Below are 25,103 nucleotides of genomic sequence, written 5' to 3' on the forward strand. Positions count from 1 at the left end.
AATTATCTGTAGGGTACCATTTCAGTTACATGAAAATAAAAATGTTAATCCTGGTTGCCTTAATGAGATTTTTTTATCTGATGATATATTAATTCAGATATATTATTATTCATATTTATTCAGAAGTTGAAATAGCAAAAAACAAAGAGAAGCAAAACAAAACAACCAAAGTCAGGGGCATTTAAAGTAACTCGCCCCAACTATTTCCTGCTAGATTTTGATCACAAAAGTTTCAAGAATACTAAATTAGTTCTCTTTATTTGAAATGATTAAGACATGGACAGCTTTTATGCAGGAAAGGTAATGAGAAGGTTAAAAATCAATGCAAATTAAAACGAAGAAAGGAATGTCCCATGTCTTTATTAAGCTTAATCAGCTTTTTGCTGAAGATGAAGAGCAAGTTGGATTTTGTACCTCAATCTTCCACTAATTAACCTGATGACCTTGGAGAGGTCATGCCATAATAAAATTACTCTTCATTTAGATTGTATTTTACATTTTATAAAGATCTTTGGAGCATACTGGATATTTAATCCTCAGTTTTTAATAATCCTCATCTATAAAATGAAGTCTTCAGACAGATATTTATGGGTCCCTTTTGGGCTCAAAGTTCTACAATTTTGTCAAATGTAACCACAAAGACTATAACAAAAAAGAATATATTCAGATCTTTTTTGGTTAGGTTTATTAACTTTTACCATCCATTCTGACCAAAAACAGTAGATAGTTGCCAAATTAACACTCCACTTCACCCTGTCTGATTAGTTTTATCACACAGTCTATGTGGTAGGGTTAGACAGACATCTTTATTTAACTATCATACCTCTTCTTACTGTGCCCCAAACAACTGTTTACAATTTTCAGATATAAAATGCCAAAACCTCTTGTCTTAAAGGTAAATTCTTAAAACTGGATACATCATTTTACCTCCTAGCATCTGCACTCAAATTTCAATTTTATAATTTGCTGAGGGTTATAACATTATGCACTATGCTGTTAGTAAAGAGTGAAGGGAATTAGACCACAGAGAGTTTTAAATGACCATTTTTAAGATGACCGTATTTTGAATAGCTAAAAAAAAAAAGGTGAAATTGAGTCATGGAGATGAATTTTCTTTTCAATAAGTTCACTGAACTTCAATCTCTGAAGCATTTGAAATAGCAAGTAATTAGCTGAAGGAAATATATGATTCATGAGTAGAACTGCCTGATTTATAGCTTTTAAACTCTACTTTCACAGAGAGAAAAAATTATCAGCACTTTATAAAGAGAAAAAGATTATCAGTCACTTCCCACAACAGAAACAAAAGAAACAGGAGTTTTACTGTCTTCTTCGTTTCTAAATAACGCAACAGCCCTTTCTTTGTGGAAATACTTGGCTACTTTAAAGTAAATCAAACAAAGGAAGTTACAGTAAAATATCCAAGAGACTAAACAGCTTGGCACCAGTTGAGGGAAACATCACGTACAAGTGGGCAAGACAGAGAGGGGCTGGCAGGTCCCTGAAAAATGCTAACGTGGAGGGATGTGCAGAGATGCACAGAAACAACTGGCATGGAGCCTTCTGGAGTGTGAAATCCACTGGCCACAGCACAAGTTTTCTCTGGCATCTTCTGGTTTGGTAAGTCCTAGCTTCCAGGGCTGAGCTATCTTGACTTGCTGAGCATACTTTTACTTAGAAGGAAGATGTTTTGGGAGAATAGCACAAAAGCAAGTTCCACCCTTGGCCTTTTATTTCATAGATAACAATGGTATGGATTTGGGGAACCTTCTAGACTGGCGTACACTCTAAAAGAAAAAAAAAAAAGATGAGAAAAAAGTATAAAAAGATGTAAAACAGAGCTTTATTCCATTGACATAGTGTACTTCTATTTTTCAAAACTAGTGTTCTACACTTAAATTGCACTCTAAATATAATTATTATTATTTTTTAATATGGAGAGAAAGGTTCCCCTTAAAATGGCTTATTTATTCTATTTTGAGAATATCTCAACTGCTAGCCAGAGGTACACCACTCAAAGGTAACGTTCCTTCACTTCATTTCTGCTTGTTTTTTTTTAATTGGAGGATAACTGCTTTACAATGTTGTATTGGTTTCTGCCAGATATCAACAAGAATCAGCCATACATACACATTTATCCCCTACCTCTTGAGACTCCTTCCTAACTCCCACTTTATCACACCCTTCTAGGGTGTCACGGAGCACCGGGCTGAGCTCCCTGCGTCATACAGCAAATTCCCACTAGCCGTCTATTTTACACACGGTAGTGTGTACATGTCCATGCTACTTTCTCAGTTCATCCCACCGTCTCCTTCCCCCGCTGTGCTCTTAAGTCTGTTCTCTATTGCTGCCCTGCAAATAGGTGCATCACATTTCTGCTTGTTTTTTAGAGATGTGTTCACTTGGGGACTTCCAAGTGAGTTAAGCAGAAAGATTAAAGTTAATGGATTAGAATTCAGTGAAGGAAACGATTCTGTAAATATCAATGCAGAAATATTTAAATTAAGTGAAATAGATTACAGATTGAATCTATTACAAAGCACTAAACAACTTTCCAAATCTTTAAGTTTTAATAAGAGTAGAATGTGGAATACCAAATTACATGGAATAATACAACTCTATTTTGTCAAAGAAAGAATAACTGAAATAATGTTGGATAAAGAAAAACCAAGTTAAATTTCTATTTCATCTTTGTATGAAAACAAATCCAAAGAAGACAGTCTCCATGTTACTTGTAGGAAATCTCCCTGTATTAATTATTGCTACAGAAGCAATGCTCTTCTGTTTTATGGTCATACTGCATGCACTGAAAGGACATTGTATAGGATGAAATTGCCCCAATTACTGGAGTGGGTAGCCATTCCCTTTTCCAGGGTAGCCCAAGAATACTGGAATGGGTAGCCTATCCCTTCTCCAGGGGATCTTCCCAACCCAGGAATCGAACCCAGGTCTCCCACATTGCAGGTGGATTCTTTACCAGCTGAGCTACCAGGGAAGCTCTATTTTAATCATAATAAAATTTGAAGATACCAATAATAGCCTCTCTCCATTTTCTTTTTATTTGGGGGAGGATAGGTAAAAAGGGAATTAGAGGGTAGGCTAAAGTCCTTTAAACAAAACTTTACTATCTTTCTTAGGCCATGTTAGAGATCTTGAATTTGGCATGCTGATGCAGTAGATTAGTTTAATATCATTGTTTACAGTTTTCTGGGTGCTTTACAACCATTTTATATAACTATGTTATTCTTCCCCCTTTTTTATGTTAACAGACACTGCTTCCCAGCCAAGAGCTGGAGGTTATTAATGGCCGGTCTACAAGCCCAGTGGGTTTCCCTGGTGGTTCAGATGGTAAAGAATCCACCTGCAATAAAGGAGACCTAGGTTTGATCCCTGGGTTGGAAAGATCCCCTGGAGAAGGGAATGGCTACTCATTCCAGTATCCTTGCCTGGAGAATTCCATGGACAGAGGAGCATGGTGGGCTACAATCCATGGGTCACAAAGAGTCAGACATGACTGAGTGACTAACACTTTTACAAGCCCAGAATATGGTATCTGCAGATTAGAATTTTGAATCAGAATTACCACCAGTGATGGCTAGAGTTGGAAGAGTAAGACCTCCCAGAAACCACAATAAAATTTCCTTGTAAGAGTAATTCAGTATCTCTATATCTCTATATTTATCTGTCCTATTGGGATCATTAGTAGTGAGTCAGATGGCCCTGGGTATGAATCCTGGTTCTAATCTTTACCTTAGATAATTTATTTCAACTCTCTAAGCCTCACTCTACTCATCTGTATAATGGGGATAAGAACAGTACCTATTTAAAAAGTTTCTATGAGTATTAATGATAGAATGTATGGACAGATTAGCCGTGTCTGCACACAAACATTCACTTGTAAAAGTAGACTGGTTGTTTACTATTATTGTTCCATCAATAAACACTAGAGCTGAAGTAGACTATGGAGATAGTCTTCTCCAGCAATTTTTTTGTTGTTGTTAAGAAAAGGCAAAGATTCAAAATGATTCAATTGTTTAAGATAATACACCTCAATAAAGACAGAGCTAGAACTCAAACTCATGGCTTATTCCCAGGCTCCTTCCACTTTGTTGCCCCCAGTACTTACATACATCTGAGCAAGCAAAAAAGAAAAGTTGGATCAAAACAATATATAAGTCCCACACTTGGCCATAAGAACTGATTTTTATTGTGTTCTTCCCTCTAATCCAACGTCATCTCTAACATTTGTGGGGTCACATATCATAAGTCTAAATACGGAAGAATATAAACTAAGCTACCTCCAATACTCCTACCTTAAGAGACATCGCTTCCTATGGAAGATCAGATTGAATTTAGAAATCTTGAATGCCTTGGATATGGTAGTGCAGGGGGATCTAGCTTGTGGACCATGCCATACCCCATTCTTTCTCCATGTCCCAGTACTGTCAGGGGTCTTGTATGTGGGCCCTCCCCCCGATATGTACACTCTCTGCTTGGACAGCCAGCATGTCTAAACTTCCACACAACTCTCTCAAGCCAAACTGCTGCCTCTTGGCCACTCTCTGGACCTAAAGTTATGCTTTCCTGCAGCACACCCCAAAGAGGTCTGCATAGACCCTGGAAGTGAGTTCAAAGCCATTTGAGCAGAAATGTGGGAGTCTAGTGGATGCAGTATAGACTGGAAGGGGTAGCACAGGTGCTCCCTCGACCCAGCAGCCTCTTCACCCCCTGGAGCAGAACACAGGTGGACAAAGACTAGGCTAGGCTCTCTATAAGCACAGGGTCCAGGAAGAAGACTCCTCCTGCCCCAAGATGAGCACTCTTCTAATCATGTCATTTGATATGGGGCAAAGTGGAATTAATCCCTTTTAATAAATGGTCATTGGCCTATCATCTTCCTAACAGAGGTGTGAGATAAATTTGTTGACCAATAAGGTCTATTCTTTTTCAGTTCTGCTAGATCCAAGATTTCCCATCCTTATTGACTATACAAGTAGATAGAGAATGACTCACCAACTGTAAGGAAATCAACCTATCATGGTCATATTTCAGTGCCATGCATCTGGGGTCCCAGGAGGCTCCAAGCTGGCAGAATTCTATGACTTTATTCCCTCCCACCCAAGGGCACAGGCAATTAGTTGGCTTCACATTTGGTGCTATAGTACGGCCACATCTGAAGAAGCAGAAAAATAAACCTGCATAGCTGAGAGGACGCATTCCCCCTGTGATGCTGTCTGTAGAAGACTTTCTGGTGCCCTTAGAGAAAAAGGTCCCTCTATTTCCCTTTGCCATCTTACAGACTTCCTTAGCAAATATTTACTGAAAGGCTGGGTCCTGATGCTCCATTGTAAAGAAGTACTGATACTATTCAGGTCTTCTCTTTATAACAGCAGAACCTCCATTTTCACCAAGAAGGCTCCAATCTTGTCCTACACATAAAACAGCCCCAGAGCAAAGCTAGTTGAGGAAGAGAAAGGTAATGGGGGACTTTGGGGGAAAGTTAGATCAGTGACCAACTGCTTGAATACAGCTCCTTGTGCATATCACAGTCTGTTCATCTTTTGAAAAGCATTCAACATGCTGGGTACAAATGACCCCTTCGATGTTTTTCACCTGAAAATTTTAGAGAAGAAATGCTGCTTCTCAGTCAAATCTCCCCCTTCTCTGCCGGTCACAATGCCGCCTCACTGGGACTGTTCTGTGTCGGTGCCTCCTCAGCCACTGTTGTTGTAACTCTGTACTTTTCTGCCTGCGTATGTCAGTCAGGAAGGAGACAGGAAATTCTAGTCACCCTCACAGCAGCTGCGCCATTCCTCCTCTCCTCCTCCAATGACGTCGGTTGGCTTTGGTGACACGAGGTCAGGAACTGAGCCACAGTGAAGGTCAGGAAGATAGGTCAGTGTTTATGCCGTTGTTGGGCTGGGGATCCTGCTGAGGTTATTTGCTTTCTTCCTTTCTATACTGTTTCTCTTTCCGTTCCTCTTTTTCTAATGTGGAGCCCAAGCATCCTGTTTTCAAAACATCTGACTGTTTTGCCACTGAGGAACTCAGGCTCTGATGCATTTCACTGAAGTGCAAGACAATTCTAATTCAGGAGGCGATAAAAGTTAAAACAAAAATTAATGAATAAGTGTATGCAGGCGAGCTGTGGTTACAGAAAACAGCTCTCACACATCTAGCTGAACTTGGGCTGCTGGCAGAAGTTCACTAGACATTCTTCTCATCTTGAAAGACAATGTCTTTGCTTCGTAAACCTCCTGCTTAATCTATTCCATCTTGCTGTAATTCTTGGGAGGAAAATAATCTACAATACTGAGCCACCTGACTGCATCTTTCTCTGTAATTCTGGAATTCCATTTGGCCTAAAGGATGAGGGAAATTTGGGCTAAGGAGAAGTCATAGAAACAGTTTCTTATCTAACTCTCTGAGCTCTGAAGTTCACTTGGGACAGTTGTAATATTTGAGTCACAGCTTTCTTCAAAATGGTTAAGAAAAAACAATAAACAAATACATCCCAAACAAGGTGAACCAAATATAGACTACTTGCTTTTCCTCTACTAAATGCAGTCGATATTCTACCATTTGCATGTAGACTGGCACACATCTAATCCCCAAACACTAAAGCAAAACACTGGCTCTCCCATCACCATTCTTATGTAAGTTCAGAGGCTGCAAACAAAACTCAGCAGTCACTTAGCTGATCACAACTAGAGACACATTTTTTTTGCAAATATGGAGTGGATGCTTCCTAGGTGGCTCTCGTGGTAAAGAGCCTGCCTGCCAATGCAGGAGACGAAAGAGATGCGGGTTCGATCCTTGGGTTGGGAAGATCCCCTGGAGAAGGGCATGGCAACCCACTCCAGTATTCTTGCCTCAAGAATCCCATGGACAGAGGAGCCTGTTACACAGAGTTGGATATGACTGAAGCCACTTACACACTTAGCAACAATGGATGCTATGAATAAATGATCACTTCTTGAACTTTTCCTACATATCAGGGGCCTTGCTAAGTGCTTCAGATGCATAATCTCAGTCTTCACAGCAACCTCAGCAACATAGGTACCACTTTTATCCCTGTTTTACAGAGAAGAAAACTAAGTCTTAGAGCAGTTAAGTAAGTTGGCCAAGGCCAAGTAGCTAATAAACGACAGAAACAGGATTTCAACCGTAATCTTTTGACTCCAAAGCCCATGCTTTTCACATACTTCCAGTATAGAATATCTTCACACTTACTTCCAAGTCTGTAACTCAGAGATTTGCCACAGCATCTTTATTCACTGAGAGTAAGCCAAAGATGACCAAAAAAGACTACATGATGATGATGATAATTTTAAACAGCAGTTCAGATGAAATACTCAAATAATTTTGACAATAGTTAAAATTGAATATGGAATTTTAATTTTACCACAGATAATTTGGTTCCTCCTAAACTGGTATAAATCAAGATCTTTTCGGTGGCCATAAAAATATTCTCATTATATTACATTATATGTGCTATGACTTAAGCTTCACCTGAGATGATTATCTGGATAATTAAGACTTTGGGGTTGGGGGTAAATGGCTAAGTAAAAAGAGAGATCTTTGTAAAAACTGAAATTGACTTCTGCTGTCAGCTGGGCATTATTCATCACAGGGTAATTGCTTTGCCCTATAACCTCTCCAATGTAGCTCTAGAAACAGGTAAAGCTGCATGCCTTCTACTTAAGCTAACTGTGTCAACATTAAGGTTTAGCCTTTTCTTTAGGGTTAGCTCTATTCAACTTTCATTGCTTCCTGCACATGACACCATAAAGAGAAGCGGAAGCCCGAAGCATTTAGAATTCTCACTAGGACCTACATGGTCCCTGGTGTCAGTGTCTCGTGAACTATACATTGAATATGAAATTATTTATAATAAATTTGCAAGACACACAATGTCTAATTTCAGCACTCCATACACTAAACTAGTTAGAATACATAAGGCACCAACATTCAAAATTAAAACTAATGGCAATTTGCAGTTTTTCAATGAGTAACCTTTTTCTGCCTCTAAAGCTAGGTGCCTACTTTATCTTAGTGACTCCAGAAGAAAGTTCAAGGTATCCTTTATGGTGAAACTTGCTGGGAAAAAAAACAAAAAACAAAAAACTACCCCTAAACACTGAATCTACATCTTGCATACGTATCAATGATCACAAAATGCAAAGAACAAAGACTCTATGAATTCTTCAAAGGGGGCTAGAGCTTGTGTGAGAGTCCTTCTGTGTACATGGACGCCAGTGTGGTTTGGAGAAGTTACACAGTTAAGCCCTTCTCATGGGGAAGCAGTTGGTTGAGATTTACAACAGCCTGGAAAAACCCAGAATTTAGCTTCAATTGAGAAATTCAGAGAAAAGTCAATAAATAGTTAAACCTCAACCTTTTTTTCCAACTTGAATCTGAACTAGATTTTGAGAGAGACTTTTTTTTTTTTTTTTCCCTTTCATTAACCAATAAACAAGAGTAAGAAAAGTCCACTCTCTGTGCAACCCCACTAAACTTTGGGATGTGATGCTTCCTCTGCTCAGATCCTTTGAGCAGGAGCCAGCAAGTCTTGATAGGAAGGCAATCCTTTTAACCCCAGGAAAAAGGGAGGAGGGACACACATTCAGGGCTGGAAAGGGCATTTGGCAGGTGTGAAGCAAAGTCTCTTCCCATTCCCAGAACTCTTAAGACAAAAGATAATACCTCAGGCTAGGATGATTGGAGATTTTGAAATGTGTATTTATGAGGGTGCAGTGTTAAGATTTCAATTAAAATAATAGATAAATACACATATGTTCATATGTATATGTATGTAATTAACATTCTATGAGAGAAAAATACAAACAAAAAGCAACAACTCTCATTTCATAAATTAGCACTCTAAATCCAGGTGTTACTTAAACAAATGATATAATGGTAGATAATTAAAGCGCCCCAACACTAAGTTTTGTCTGGGCATTGTACATAAAACCATTTCTTTGCAATATGAGTGGGACTTCATTTCAAACGATTCCATTATGCAAAGCAGCAAACTTTAAAAAAGTAATTTTTTGTTTTGGAGACAAAGTATATTGCTTCTTTTTTTAATCTTAGGTCATACCAGCATCCGAAAAGAAAGGTTTGAGAATCCTAGAATGTCCTGAGAATTTCAGAATTTAGGAAACTTCAGGGCAAATCATTCTCGCCATTGGTATACAGAAGTCGCATTATTTTCTTGTTCAAAAAACATATATAACACTTGATTGCAACACAACAATTTCACCTATGGATTCATTCAGATATAAAACAAAAATTTTTTTCACTTGTATAGTGATTTGTATACTTCATAAACACTTCTCACCTTAAACACATTCCAAAAGACATCAATAAGAAAAAGGTTTGGTTTCTGGGGATTGTACTGAGGATAATAGCTTGGGCTGAAGCATCAAGACACAAGCAAAGTGTGGCATTTTAAAACAGAATCATCGGAGGCAAATTAACAAAGCTGATAGTCGAGTCCCCGTGCACCTCTGCAGCTGGCAGAGGCCAGGAGAGCCCACAGCTCGCGGCGCGGTCACACTTTCATGAATAAAACGGTCATCTCTTACCTTGTTAGATGCCATCTCACTGACAGAGCGGTAGGTCTGTATGGTCTCTAGCTGGTCTAAGCACCAGTCCAGTTCCTCTAGCGTTTCCATTGCTAATTTTTGATAAGATTCTTCTGCAAACAAACACACAGACATGTAGTTAGGCTGGAGCGGCTGCAGACTGTCCATAGCCGAGTCACCGCTGCCGCCGCTGATCCCGGCGCTACTGAAGGTGGCCCCGTGCTCCTTCATTATTTGCGCGCCGACTCCTTCCTTCCAGCTCTCTCCACCAGGAGAACAAATCACCGTGGTGCTCTGCCCGGGATGGCTGATGCCAAGTTTTCACCCCCCCGCCCCCGGGCTAGATGAGGTGTCTGCGATCTACCAAGAAACTTCCTCTGAGGAAGAAGGCGGGGAACCGGCTCTTAAAAGCTCATCTGCATACATGAGTCCTAAAACTAAAGGCAGAAGCCGTCAGTTTTCTCAGGCTTTCTGTGCCTTAGTCATCTCGGGATTCTTTAGGGTGCGTGATGTCATTTCTGAGTGTTTGCAATCTAGAGGAGAAATGAGGAAAGCGTTTTCTCATTTGGCTTTTCTTCTAAATGAAACGTACAACCGAAAAGTGGAGGGGGAAACTGACAGTTACGTTGGAAGGCCTGTGCATTCATTCATTCCGGGGGAATGTGCAAATGTTGGAATAACTTTCAGTTCAGCAGACACTGACCCACACAAGTGAGGGGAGAAGGCTAGCCATCCTCCGTTCTGAGTCTCCCTTTAAGTCGAGGCAAAATGAGGTCTCCCCGATAAGGCTTCAGTCTCAGAGACACTGTCTGGAGTTTTACGTGAACACATTTATTGGCCCTGGAGTCTAGGCAGTTCTTGTTATACTAAACAAAGCTAAAACTTCTCTTCTTCAACTCCCAGGATCACAGGGAAATTCTGAACCGGACTTTTAGGTGGAGCCAGATGTAACCGTGGCAGATTTTTTGATGAAGGCTGGGGGCTCAGATTTGTTACCATAGGAATGTAGGCTTTCTGTAAATATTTCTCAGTGGTCTGTTAAAAAAAAAAAATAGAGCATTGCTTTTAAGTTCATATTTTTGCTGGGTAATGAAACTGTTTTTAAGTGTTTGCAGTACATCATTCCATACCCAAAAGTTTGTGAGTCTAAGCTAACACTTAAGGCTACTGAGTTAAGAACCCTATCTTAGTAAACACTGAAATTAATTTTATAAATGCTACATGAACTAATGATGCTACAGACAGCTATAAAAACTATTTGGGCTCTCCTGCATATGTGACTGATATTGAGGGGAACAACATCCTTTAAGTCTACAGAGCTTTCTGGAATGGAAGCACACAATAGACACTATTAAAATTAAAAATCTCACATGAAATTCTATTATAAAGAAAAGACTCACATGTTCCTGTCATATTTAGAATACATTTTTTTATATGTTCATACAGAACTCCTAGGGAGACCACATAGTTCATTGTTATTATTTGAGTAATTTTATGTGTGTGACACTCACACTTGAAGCAGAAAGGGGAATAAACACAAGAGAGATTCCAAGTGGCTGGAACCACTTAGCACAGACGCACATTTCAAAGAAGAGGTGTTTTGTTTATCCCCCACATATGCTTACCCTTCAGGGAAACCAGGGGTTAAAATTCAATATCCTGTATGTCACACTTAAAAAGCCACAAAACCACTGGAGGTGACTTCCTCCTTTTTTTTCACACTCCTCAAAAATGTGCAGACCAGAATTCAGGTGTTTTTAGTAAAACTCATTTCAAGCTAGACTCACACATGCCTTCCTTCCTTTCTTCCTCAATTTTGCCATGCTGCTTCAACGCAAAGCATCTCCTCATTGACTCTCTGTTGTGTATCTGAAACACCCCCTCTTCTCTATTTCCTTCCAGAAGAGTACTTCAGCTAAGGAAGCTTTTTCTGAAGTGACAGAACTCTCCCATTCTCCCTCCAGACCTCTCATAAAAAAGTCTAACCACTTCCTAACTCCTCAGGCTTCACCACCCTGGTATCTTCCACATCACAACCCATGGTTCTCAGCAATTAAGATTAGGCATTCACTAGGATGGTGGGGAGTGAGCAGCTTGTGTGGAGCATTTTGAATAGACTGATGTACAAAATGACTGTGGGATGATATGTTACATTTCTCTTTCAGGAAGAGGAAAAAAGGGATCAGATCTCCACTCACAAAGAAAAACAGTAAGGATAGCAGTGAAGCCCTGAAGAAAGAGGAAAACTCTTCAGTGATCTATCAATTAAGTGCCATCACCACAACTCATTCCTTGTCTATTATACAGAAAGAGCACACACATGCTCCTAGAGTTGGGACAAGAGTGAGATGCCAGGGACTTCCCTGGCAGTCCAGTGGCTAAGACTCCATGCTTCCAATACAAGGGGCCCTGGTTCAATCCCTGGTCAGGGAACTAGATCTCACATGCTGCAACTAAAGATCCTGGGTGCCACAACTAAGACGCAGCACAGCCAAATAAATAAAAATAAATATTAAAAAAAATTAGTGAGGTGCCAGTGACTGGCCAACAGATATGGCAGGATCTTACTCCACTGCTTTCTCTTATTCTGGTCATTCACGATATTTTCTGGGTAAAAAGTTAAATTTTGAAGTAAATGAAAATTTGCTCCTTCCCAGATTCTTCATCCATTGTCAAGGCTTTCTTTATGCCCCCTTTGAGAGCCTTCTTATCACAGTAACTAAGGCAGGAGGCACAGATGTCAGAGTGGCTTAAGGATGGGGGCATCACAGCCCAGCTACTTATCAGTACAGTCAAAGGAAAGGATCAGTGCAGCTCAGGCTGGCCTCCACACTAGAACTCTGTGGCTCTAGCACCAAATCTCATGCTTGGTATCTAGTAGACTCTCAGTAGATACTCAGAGGAATGGAAACGAAAGTGCTTGTCCAAGCAGCATGCAAATACTTGGGTATCTGGAGGCTGAGGATACATCTGGAGCACTGAGGAAAGAGCACCAGCTTTGAAGTGAACCTCAGGCATTTTGACTTTCTCTCCTACCACTTACTGCATGATCCTGGAACTCTATTTCCCACATCTTCAAATAAGGAGAATATCTATCTCATAAAGTTATAAAGGGGCTAAATGAGATAAAGTATATAAAATATCTCCATGATGTGTGTGTGTGTATGTTAGTCCCTCAGTCGTGTCCAATTCTCTGTGGTCCTATGGACTGTAGCCTGCCAGGTTCCTCTGTTCATGGGATTCTCCAGGCAAGAATACTGGAGTGGGTAGACATTCCCTTCTCCAGGGGATCTTCTTGGACCAGGGATCGAACACCGGTCTCTTGAATTGCAGGCAGATTCTTTACCATCTGAGCCACCAGGGAAGCCCCATCTCATAGGATAATCAGTTCTTAGTAGGTAATCAGTCAGAAGTATAATTATTAGCGACAATCAAAGGAACCCCCCAAACCTGGTTTGTGAGGGTGGGGAGGAAAGAGAAGAGAGATAGAAGAATTGCATATTCAAAAGAGGTTTTATAGTCGGAATCAGTTCCATAATTGGCTGGGCCCAGTGAAAAATGGAATGTACGATCCCTTGTTCAAAAAGCAGGAAAAAGTGCTGTGAAAGGTCTTAAAATGTGAAGCTTTTTTCTTTTTTCTGAAGTTGCTCTCTCTCAACCTTTCGTGGAGGTATTGTTATTTTTTCTAAGTAAACTGCTTATTATAAAATAGTTCTAGATTTACAGAAATGTTGCAGAGATAATAGAGAGTTTGCATCTACCCCATATCCAGGGTTCCCTATAGTTAATATCTTAAAATGGCACATTTGTCACAATGAATGAATAGCACGGTGTGTTTCATTTACCCTTTAATATCATGTTACTTCAGGCAGAGGGATACCAGGAGGAGAGTGCAGACCCTTGTAGGACCCCAGAGACCGTGCAGCCTCTGACTTAGGGCCCATGCACAACTTACCAGTTGCTGGAGGGCACCTACCTGCCAACTTCCAAACTGTGTTTCATGCCCCAGGCCTGGGCAGGCTCTGGGGAAGTCAGACATTCCCCTTTGCCATGGTGCCAATGCCTCAAGCCCCAGAAAACAGGCTACAACCTCTGCACAAGGATGCACTAGATACCTTGGTTGGGGTGGACAAGAGGATCAAGACATGGCCCCTGTCTACTGTGGCACTGCCATGCTGGCCCAGGGCAGGGATGGCTGCTCCCATGCCCCACCTGAGACTTTGCAAAGGCATCCATGTCCAACTCAAACCCTCTCTGCACTTGGACCCAGGCCCTCACTGGGAGTGGACAGCAGCAGTGGTCCTGGGACGGGGGAGGGGGAGGGGTGCTGGAGGAGCCCCAGGACGACAAGGATCAGGGAAACTGGTGCTGAGAATACTTCCAGGGGAGACAGGCAGGTGGCAGGAGATGGGGCACAGATGAGCTGATGCTCCAAGTCACCAGGGTCTATGCTCCATTTCCCCATCAGACTTTACTTAAAAATCAGATCAAAGATAAAATCATCACAAGTTTCAGCACTGAGACTATAAGGTCCTTGTGAGTGAGGAGCCCTGCTGTGCAGGTCACGTGCCCACAAAGCTGGTTATGTTCCTTTTCTTACAAAAATGACTCTGGGAAGGAAGGATGCTTAGCACCTCAGAAGCAAGTCTTAAGAGGATAAGAGCAGATAATGGGACTACGTATGGTCATGGGGTGACCCTACTTGTCAAGAATTTTCAGAGGGAAGAAGGAGCTGGGAGAACCTCCCTTCTATGTTTCCCTTCTTTTCCTCTTTCACTTCAACAAGAATGACAAAAGATTTACTTCCTTCTGTGGGTCTGATAAGTATTGCATTTCATGCTGAGAAACAGGAAGAAAGGATGAATGAATAATTATAATATTAATCTGATAATTATACATGGCATTCATAAAGCTCTTTCCTCAAAGGAGCGCCAGGACACTACCCATTAATCCTTGCAACATCTCTGTGCGATAAACACCGAAGAGGTATGACTTATTTCTAATGCACCTTAAGGCACAACCTAAATCACAGGCTAAATTAACCGAGCAAGATTTCCAGGGCAAGACCATATCTTGGTCAATAAAATAGAGGATTCACTACAGGGCTGGAAATCCATGCATTCCTGAAATTGCTGTGTTTAAAGTGGCATCTTACCCTTGGGTCTTTTCTGTTTCAAATTGTGTAATTGCTTTCCTGAATGTTGTCATTTCTCGAGTCTCCTCTTCCCTTTTCTGATCCACCTAACACAGCTATTAGCAAAATATTTACTGTGCAATATTTACTCAGAAGACTGGCTTGGTTCTGGTCCCGCCTCTTGTTTCTGTGGGTAACCTCAGGCAAGTTACCTAAGTTTGCTGAGAATACATTTCTCTATCTGGAAAGTGAATATAAGAAGAATACTTACACTGTTCTGACAGGGAAGCTAAAATAGGAGAATTCACACAAAACAAGACTTTACCTTTAAGTTTAATGCACTTTTATAAATATCACATTTATTATTATAGAGAAGATATCGGTGCATTGGAGACAACTAGAATATTATAGAGAAGCAAAATATTTGAAATGATAAAATGTCACATTTGACCAAGCAGAGATCACTACTGTTATCCCCCTGTGTATGTCCTTTCATGTAGCATGCATATAGTCAAAATAGACAACACTTGGAATTCCCCAGTGGTCCAGTGGCTAGGCCTCCATGCTTTCAATGCCAAGGGCCCGGGGTTTGATCCCTGGTTGGGAAACTAAGATCCCACAAGCCATGCAGCATGGCCAAAAAAAAAAAAAAAAGGAAAGGAAAATAGGCAACATTGTACAAACTGTTGCGTAACATTCTTCTTTTTCAGTCAATGATCTCCCCTCTTCTGCTTTAATAATTTTCCAGCTCAGCTAATATTTAGCTCATATTTCAGTATTCCCAGTTTTTTTCATGCAAATTCAGTAGAACATGTGTGCGTATGTCTATGTGTTCTAGAAGAGAGGTATTGGATGGGAGAGATGCAGAGAAGGGCAAAAGGAAAGGGCAATGAGAAACCTCAGCCTGGCCATAAATAGCAAGCTGCTCAGAGCTGGAAAGCAGGGAACCGGATTTTGAGCAATGATGAAGTCAATGGTCCAGCTGGTAACAGACCTTAGATGCCCTAAAAGTTGGCCCCACACACTCTGTGCAGGAAAGCAGGATCTTATTACTGATCTCTGGGAAAAAATCAAGATGGAGGACCTTTACATAACTATATCATTTGGCTTAGAAGCCATCAGAATGAGGATTTCTCAATACAGATGAGAAAACTGGGTCTTAGAGAGGTCCCAAATTCATATAATTAGCAGATGAAAGCATCACAATACACCCCCAATATAAATTTTCTATAAACTCTATCTAAATGCAGTTTGTTTTTTATTGAGATATGATTGGCATACAAAAAAGCTGGGCATGTTTCATGTATACAGCTTGATGAGTTTGAAGATAAGTAAATACCTGTGAAATTATCACCATAAATAATCTCATAAACTCAACCATCACCTCTAAAAGTTTCCTCCCTCCTTCTTTGTGTATGTGTGTGTGTGTATACGTGTGTGATAAGAACATTTAAAGAAGATCTATCTTAACTAATATTTACAAATATTATACAGTATGGTGAGCCATAGGTATCATGCTATATAGCAGGTCTCTAGGATTTTATTCACTTTGAGGATCTGAAACTATGTACCTTTTGATCAACACTTCTCCAATCCTCCATCACCCCTGGTAACTAGTACTCTCAGCTTTTATGGGTTTGAGTAATTCAGATTCCTGATATAAGGGATCATTCTAAATGCAATTTTAACACAGCTTTGTGGATATCACAAACCAATCTGTCAAGATTCCCAGACTTTCTACCCCAACCCAGGGCATAGAAAAAAAAAATAAGTAACCTTTTGTTTCTCTTCCCTGACAGCTCAGTTGGTAAAGAATCCACCTGCAATGCAGGAGACCCCAGTTCGATTCCTGGGTTCATTAAGATCCCCTGGGGAAGGGATAGACTACCCACTCCAGTATTCTTGGGCTTCCCTTGTGGTTCAGCTGGTAAAGAATCCGCCTGCAATGTGGGAGACCTGGGTTTGATCCCTGGGTTGGGAAGATCCCCTGGAGAAGGGATAGGCTACCCACTCCAGTATTCTGGCCTAGAAAATTCCATGGACTGTATAGTCCATGGGGTCACAAAGAGTCAGACATGACTGAGCGACTTTCACAGTTCTGTGTCTCTCTCTCACATAGTCAGAACTCTTCATTAGAGAAGGTGGTACTATTTTCAAAATTGTGTGGTGGTTAGATCAATCAGAACAATTGCAATAGGCAAAGACAGAGAGGAATCTCATGAATGTAAACACTGAGTAAAAGAAACTAGAGGTTAAAAATCACATAAAATGTGATGCAATTTATATAAAATTTCAAAGAAGCCAAAATGAATCTATGATGTTAGTTAGATCTATGATGTCAAGATAGTGGTTCCCTTGGAGGGTTAGCAACCAGGCAAGAACTGGAGGGGGACTTCCATGGGGCTGACAATGATGTACTTCTTAGTCTAGATACTAATTACAAGAGTCTGTTCACTTTATGAAAATTCCCTGATTTCTACATGTGTGATTTGTGTACTTTTCCCTGTCTTCCTGATGTTTTGTGTATGTATTCAACAGAGAGACTCACCTAGGGAAACTCCAGTTTAAAAAAAAGGAACAGGGTTTCTAAAAAAAATGTTTCCCTTCCTTTCGTTGAACCATAGCAATGTGTAGAAACAGAATGAGTTAAATCACACACAGCTGAAAAGGATATTGGTTTTGACATTGCATAGACCAGGATGCTCTTACCAACTCAAAACTGAGTGGAACATGCTGATGTTTGGCCCGGCTGTCTGCAGAGCCTGACTCTACAATTCATTTACTAGTGCTGTGACCTAGCTATGAGAATTAAGTGAAGCAAGGCATGCCAAGGCTTTGATATGGAGCTTAGTACCTGTCTGTCAGGAACATTTTCCTCTACCCCAACTTCCCACAAGCCTCTGCCTTGTCCTGGCCACTTTCCTGAGGGTGTGTGAGTACTCAGTCACTTAGTTGTGTCTGACTCTTTGTGACCCCCTGGACTGTAGCCCGCCAGGTTCCTCTGTCCATGGAATTCTCCAGGCAAGAATACTGGAGTGGGTTGCCATTTCCTCCTCCAGATGATCTTCCTGACCCAAGGATTGAACCTGGATCTCCTGCATTGGCAGGTGGTTTCTTTACCACTAAGCCACCTGGAAAGCCCATTCCTGAGAGTAGATGGCCATATATTTGATAGCTGAGTTGGTAGAGTTTTGCTCTGGCCCTGGGATTTAGTGGTAGGGGAAGACATATAAAGTGGCCATGAAATCCTAAAGTCTGCCTCTAGATGCATGACCTTAGATAGGAAACTGGTTCTTGATAGGTTAGAGCTTATTGGGTTTCACTTCTAAAATATAGAACTTGCCGAATTTGTCATTCTGCATTCACCCAATCGCAATTGACACACCCAATTAAAGGACATTTAGATGACGAGAATTGTATAAGAAAGTCACTTGTTCATGCATGTATTCCACAAAATATGCACTGAGTGTCTAGCACACCCCAAGCCTCCTGCTGGGGCCACAGCAATGAAGAAGAGGTGTTCATTGATTGCACACTTCTCCATCTTCAAAACTGTCATTCTGTAACACTGGGTGCCTTCTCATCTTCCTTCTCTCCCTTGCTCCCACCCCAGCTTGCACTGCACCTTTGCGAAAGTCAGAAAAACTTGCTGTCCCTTAGCAGACATAGCCCTTGAGCAGAAAGCTTGAAAAGTGAGGGAAGGGCTGAATTTCAGCTCCCTTCACCACCTTTTGAGTACTTTTGATCAGTACCCAAACTACACAGTGACCTTTTGCAATGATCCAGTGGCACATGGATGTAAGGGCAAGCTAGCATGAAGCTTGCCCTGGTCACAGCAAAGCCTGCACTTTGAACCTCAAAACAAAGTAAACCCTTGATGTTGAAAGGAAAGCATCCCAAGACCTCCACATTGCGAATATCATTAAATAACTGAAATAATATTAAGCCTCTGTAAAATAACAATAAAATTAATTCGGTAGACTCACTGTTATCTTTAAATGCAGTTTTTGTAGATAAAATTTCGAAAGCAAGGGCTCTCTTGGGAAAAAATGTTAAAAGAGTCCTTGATGGACAAAATTCTTCTTCTGATTCTTGGAAGTGAGAAGTGTATATGAATTGGATTCTCTACATCCAGCTAATAACTAGCTTTTTCCATAAGATTCTAGCCCTGTAGATGTTTTCCTAGATTCAAAGGGCTTTGAAGTTAGCAGACTTGTTTCACTCCTTGGTTCCTCCACAAAATGCAATAAGTATCTGTTAAAATGTAAAAGTATTTCACACATATGGAAATATGCCTCTTTTTTATTTAAAACGATTTGGCTATAAGCCTATTTGTTTAGTGATCTTGGTTATGATGTTTGGTTTTTCCCCTAACAATTAACAATAGCTGTTCTTTTCATTAAGTCCAAAGGTAGATATTTTCTTTTATAACTCTTAGGTAAATGACATGCACTTGTGTCAGAGTGCAACTTTTCCAGAAGGCTGTTGATTTAAACTTGAGTCAAACATTCTTAGAACAAACCCCAGGAACTGGAGAACACTCACACAGTGTTCTCACACAGTTCTTCCAAAGGCTATCTGTGAGCCCCAAATGGTCTCTCTTTAGGCAGGACTTTGTTAATGTGTCTTTATAAATATGAGGGACTTTGCAATTGCACATGACAGGGATTTCACTCTGGGTGGATTCACGGAAGAAGAGGTTCACTGCCCTCAAGGGAAATCACAGTGAAAAGTAGGTCATTTTGATGCTGATCTCCTTAGCAAACTCCTCTAAGACTATGAGTTAAAAAAACACCAGTCACAACTAGCTTTTGTATATACAACTTGACAGTTTACCAAGTGCTTTCACTTGCAGATCTCATTTTCCTCTTGAAAAATAAATCCCATGAGATAGAAAGCATTATTATTATGACATAGATTTTCCATTATGCATGTGAGAAATCTGAGGCCTGGAGATGTTTAATAATTTGCTCAAAGTCATCTGATGAAAGACAGAGAGAGAGAGAGATGAGAGATGAAGAGGGAGGGAGAGAGAACAGAGAAAGGAAGGCAGCAGAAGGAGAACCTAAGTTCTCTGATTCTGAATTCCAGGATCTTTTTGGCTAAGCCATGAGGTCTGTCACAAACAAATGGCCCAACTTTCTCTTCATTCACCCCAGGTAAGATTGCACAAGGAGAAACTGTCTCTGACGTGCCCGCCTCATAACTTTGTTTCCTTTCAGTGTCTTTACCCTTGCCAAAGCCTGCTCTCCAGAAGGACTCTGACTTTGGCTTTACTTACCAACAAGAATTTGTACTCATTTAGGTAACAACATGTACCACCAATGTGAAAGGGTGCCCAAGGAACTTAATTATCTACCCATGCTAGTGTTAAAGGCAATGATACAAGAAAGCCTTCAGTCATGGAGATCAGTTGGTGTCCAATTATTTTTCTAATACAAGAAATATTTATGAAGAATATGTGCTCGTTCACTTTAGTTGTGTCCTACTCTTTGCAATCCTATGGACCATAACCCACCAGGCTCCTCTGTCCATGGGATTTCCCAGGCAAGAATCCTGGAGTGGGTTGCCATGTGCTCCTCCAGGGGATCTTCCCAACCTAGGGATCAAGCCCTTATCTCCTGCATCTCCTGAACTGCAGGCAGATTCTTTTTTTACTGCTGAGCCACCAGGGAAGCCCGTTATGAAGATTTTAGAGTAGAAGTTAAAAGCTGGTCTCTGGAACTAGACAGTCTGGGTTCATATTCCTTTGTTTAACCTTAGAGAAGTTACTTCTCTGTGCCTCAGTTTCCTCACCAATGTAATGAGAATAAAACATGTGTAATATCATGTATGAGACGAGTTGCCAGTCCAGGTTCGATGCACGATGCTGGATGCTTGGGGCTGGTGCACTGGGACGGCCCAGAGGGAGGGTATGGGGAGGGAGGAGGGAGGAGGGTTCAGGATGGGGAGCACGGGAATACTTGTGGCGGATTCATTTTGATGTTGGGCAAAACTAATACAATATTATAAAGTTTAAAAATAAAATAAAATAAAAAAAATGATGTTTATATAATGGATTGTAGTCTTTAATTAATTAATAAATAAATAAATGTAAAGTGCTTAAGACAGTCCATGATATAAGGATCAGATAAATGCTGGCTATTGTTTGTTGAATACGAGACAACAAATGTTTATGTAATGAGTGGATTTTTATGTAGTAGAAGGAAATGGCAACCTACTCCAGTATTCTTGCCTGGAGAATTCCATGGACGGAGGAGCCTGGCGGGTTACAGTCCATGGGATTGTAAAGAATCAGACACAACTGAGCGACTAACACTTTCTTTCTTTCATCATGTTATAGGCACAGCATGGAACTCTAAGGGTATAATGGTGAATTCTATAAACATAGTTTTTGCTTACTCGAAGCCTAGATTCTAGCAGGAAGAGACAATTAGACAAAAACTTATTGAATTGCAATTGGCAAGGGAGCTACTAAAATTTTTAGAGTGTTCTAAGAATTTATAACAAGGATAACAGGACTCAAAAGTTTGAGAAGTGGGATGTGATAGAAAGTTTAGGGAAGGTCTAACATACAAGATCTGATGGAATAAGAATTAGGTGCAAAGAGGAAGGAAGGCATTCCAGGCAGGAAAAACATCAGAGCATACTCCATGGACTGAGATCTGTCCATGTGGTAGGAACACACCAGGAGAAAAAGACTGATGTGAGTTTAGATCAGGTTCTGCACAGCTATGGGATGGCCACGGAGAGAAACCTGGGATGGCCTAGCCAAATGTGCATGTAAAACATATCACTCTCCATGCAACCTAGAGAATGAACTTGAAGATGAGAATAGCTGCAAGGAGGCTAGCTAAATAGTATTTAAAAGCTCAGGATATGGAGGAAGACAGCCAAGTTTACTTTCTGGCTCTGTCATTTCTTTTGTTAGCAGTGCGAACTTGGGTGAGTTACTTAATTTTTCTGAGTTTTAATTTCCTCATTTCTAAAATTGGGGGACATATATCTTTCTGGTGGGGTGGTTATGAGGATTAAATGAAGTAATTCACATTATAGCACTTAGAACAGTAACCAGCCTCGAAAGTATTCTTGCCAGTTGCTAGTAGTAACTTATTTTATTGCCTTAGCCTATGCAGGAGATAGAGATGGCTAGAATTATAATGTAGCATTGCAGATGGAGAGAGACAAATGTATTTGAGATATTTATGAGCTGAAACTATATGATCCCTAGGATGATGGTAATTGGTTGATGATCAAAACCCTCTGTTATCTGAGCTTTTCAGATCAGAATGTGATTTCCGTCAGTGTATTTTAACTTTATTTTTCTTATACTAGGTCAGTTTTCATTCCAATCCCAAAGAAAGGCAATGCCAAAGAATGCTCAAACTCCCGCACAATTGCACTCATCTCACATGCTAGTAAAGTAATGCTCAAAATTCTCCAAGCCAGGCTTCAGCAATACGTGAACCGTGAACTTCCTGATGTTCAAGCTGGTTTTAGAAAAGGCAGAGGAACCAGAGATCAAATTGCCAACATCTGCTGGATCATGGAAAAAGCAAGAGAGTTCCAGAAAAACATCTATTTCTGCTTTATTGACTATGCCAAAGCCTTTGACTGTGTGGATCACAATAAACTGTGGACAATTCTGAAAGAGATGGGAATACCAGACCACTTGATCTGCCTCTTGAGAAATGTGTATATAGGTCAGGAAGCAACAGTTAGAACTGTACATGGAACAACAGACTGGTTCCAAATAGGAAAAGGAGTACGTCAAGGCTGTATATTGTCACCCTGCTTATTTAACTTCTATGCAGAGTACATCATGAGAAACTCTGGACTGGAAGAAGCACAAGCTGGAATCAAGATTTCCGGGAGAAATATCAATAACCTCAGATATGCAGATGACACCACCCTTATGGCAGAAAGTGAAGAGGAACTCAAAAGCCTCTTGATGAAAGTGAAAGTGGAGAGTGAAAAAGTTGGCTTAAAGCTCACCATTCAGAAAACGAAGATCATGGCATCCGGTCCCATCACTTCATGGGAAATAGATGGGGAAACAGTGGAAATAGTGTCAGACTTTATTATTTTGGGCTCCAAAATCACTGCAGATGGTGACTGCAGCCATGAAATTAAAAGACGCTTACTCCTAGGAAGGAAAGTTATGACCAACCTAGATAGCATATTCAGAAGCAGAGACATTACTTTGCCAACAAAGGTTCGTCTAGTCAAGGCTATGGTTTTTCCTGTGGTCATGTATGGATGTGAGAGTTGGACTGTGAAGAAGGCTGAGCACTGAAGAATTGATGCTTTTGAACTGTGGTGTTGGAGAAGACTCTTGAGAGTCCCTTGGACTGCAAGGAGATCCAACCAGTCCATTCTGAAGGAGATCAGCCCTGGGCTTTCTTTGGAAGGAATGATGCTAAGGCTGAAACTCCAGTACTTTGGCCACCTCATGCGAAGAGTTGACTCATTGGAAAAGACTCTGATGCTGGGAGGGATTGAGGGCAGGAGGAGAAGGGGACGACAGAGGATGAGATGGCTAGATGGCATCGCTGACTCGATGGACGTGAGTCTGGGTGAACTCTGGGAGTTGGTGATGGACAGGGAGGCCTGGCGTGCTGTGATTCATGGGGTCGCAAAGAGTCGGACACGACTGAGCGACTGAACTGAACTGAACTGAGTCCAACTCACAAGAGTACAATGAGAAATCAGAGACCAGTAAATTCATTTAGAGAGCAATAATTTAAAGGAAGCTTTTCATTACCCTCTGGTCGTTACACATTCCTTGACATAGGAGACCAAGTTCTAATCATAAGATTGCTTGGCAAACATGAAATCAGAGCAGGGGAGTTGGCTGGATAGTCAACTTAAATGTCTGCTTTACTCAAGCCTCATACGCTTAGCTCAAGTGTTTCCATTGGCCTGACGTGCCCTTTCCAACTGTCCACCTGGCTAACTCTTATCATTTAGGATTCAGCCTACAGTTATCTCTTCTACAAAGCTTTCCATATTTTCTGAGGTTGGATTAAGCTCCCTTCCTCTCAGCTCTCACAACTACCATGTTCAAGACTCTTATTTCCAACTGACCATGTTATTAGAATTCTTTCTCTTGGCTTATTTCACTCATGACTTCTTGAGAGCAAGGAACATATGTTTTTGGCTGCTCTTTAATGCAGCACAGTATATCTTTACCTAGCAGAAGCTCAAAAGAATACTGCTTGAACTGCTGACTTGCCCCAAATACCAATAGATGGGATATCCACTGCCCAAAGGAATGGGGTCTTGCCTACTGAATAGTATTGGAGAAGTAATATCAGGAATTCTTGTTCTTGTTTCTTTTTTTACTAGTCTCCAAACAAACCACCTTCCTTTTGCTGATTTAGCCAATGTAACCACAGTGCATAAGCTCCATTTCTTTTGCATGCATATTTTGATTAGATTTCTAGCTGGCTCATTTTAATATAGGGGATATTCTGTCTGTCAAAGGGATCGCTGCAAAATCACATGCAGAATTTGTTATTTAATCCCAAAATAACAGCTGCAGGTGTTGGCACACTAAGCAAAACTAGAATTCCAAATTGATGTTGACAATTGTATGGAAGGTACAAATAAAGTTGAGAGGCAGCACAGAGAGATCTTAAAGACATAGGGGAAAGGAAGATCAGGAGAGACTTGGAGGCCAGGTAAAGATGAATGGATGAAACTGAGGTTAAGACAATCAACAGCATGAACAAAGGTATGAAATTAGAAACATGCCACACTGTTCTGTCCTGTTTGGGAGAACAAATATAATAGTCCTATTTGGTTAGAACCCTGGGCTTCAGCAAGGATGCAGTGTGGAATAGATTTGCAAAAGTATAATGGTCAGGGCCAGATCTTGGAGAGTTCTTTATGCTAAACTAAGGAATCTGACTTTATTTGTCAGACAGTGGGGTGCCATTGAAAACTGTTCAACAGAAGGATGGCACACAGTGGCTTACAAATATCTCAATACTGATGTCCAGTTGTATGTTTTGCAGTTATAGATCTTTTTCATCTGAACAGTCTTTTTAAATCCTCGTCATGCTTTTTGAGAGATGTATGGTCTTTGTTTTATCAGGAAGAGACTGAAGTTTAGGAGTTTAAATGTCTCACTCCAAGTCCTATAAGTAATAAACACAGAACCCAGGGACTTGAGCCTAGGCTGCAATGCAGCCTTTAAGATGAATTATTGATCTGAAAGATGTAAGGATACTAGGATGGAGAAGAGAATAAGTACTTGATAAATTATTATTATCAGGGATTATTATTTGCAGAAAAAGCTAGTCAGTAAGAAGAAAAGAGATCCCAAGCCTACTACATACAGTCTTTTCTAGTTGACAAAGAATTTTCAAGTGTGT

The 25,103-nt window shown here is 40.6% G+C and overlaps 1 protein-coding gene across 5 annotated transcripts in view; it reads right to left on the reverse strand.

The window, feature by feature from the left end:
• The window catches only part of PDE4B (phosphodiesterase 4B), a 548,634-nt gene that overhangs the window by 34,658 nt on the left and 488,873 nt on the right, over positions 1-25,103 (reverse strand). For 4 of the 5 annotated variants that reach the window (XM_070367883.1, XM_070367884.1, XM_070367886.1 and 1 more), the window contains one exon: positions 9,591-9,703. In XM_070367883.1, coding sequence (XP_070223984.1) covers positions 9,591-9,703 — 113 coding nt within the window. Of the gene's footprint in view, positions 1-9,590; positions 9,704-10,293; positions 10,591-25,103 lie in introns of those variants that run through there. The other variant, XM_070367887.1, reaches the window with a different exon arrangement.

Source organism: Bos mutus, chromosome 3 (genome assembly GCF_027580195.1).
Source record: "Bos mutus isolate GX-2022 chromosome 3, NWIPB_WYAK_1.1, whole genome shotgun sequence".
Taxonomy (NCBI): domain Eukaryota; kingdom Metazoa; phylum Chordata; class Mammalia; order Artiodactyla; family Bovidae; genus Bos; species Bos mutus.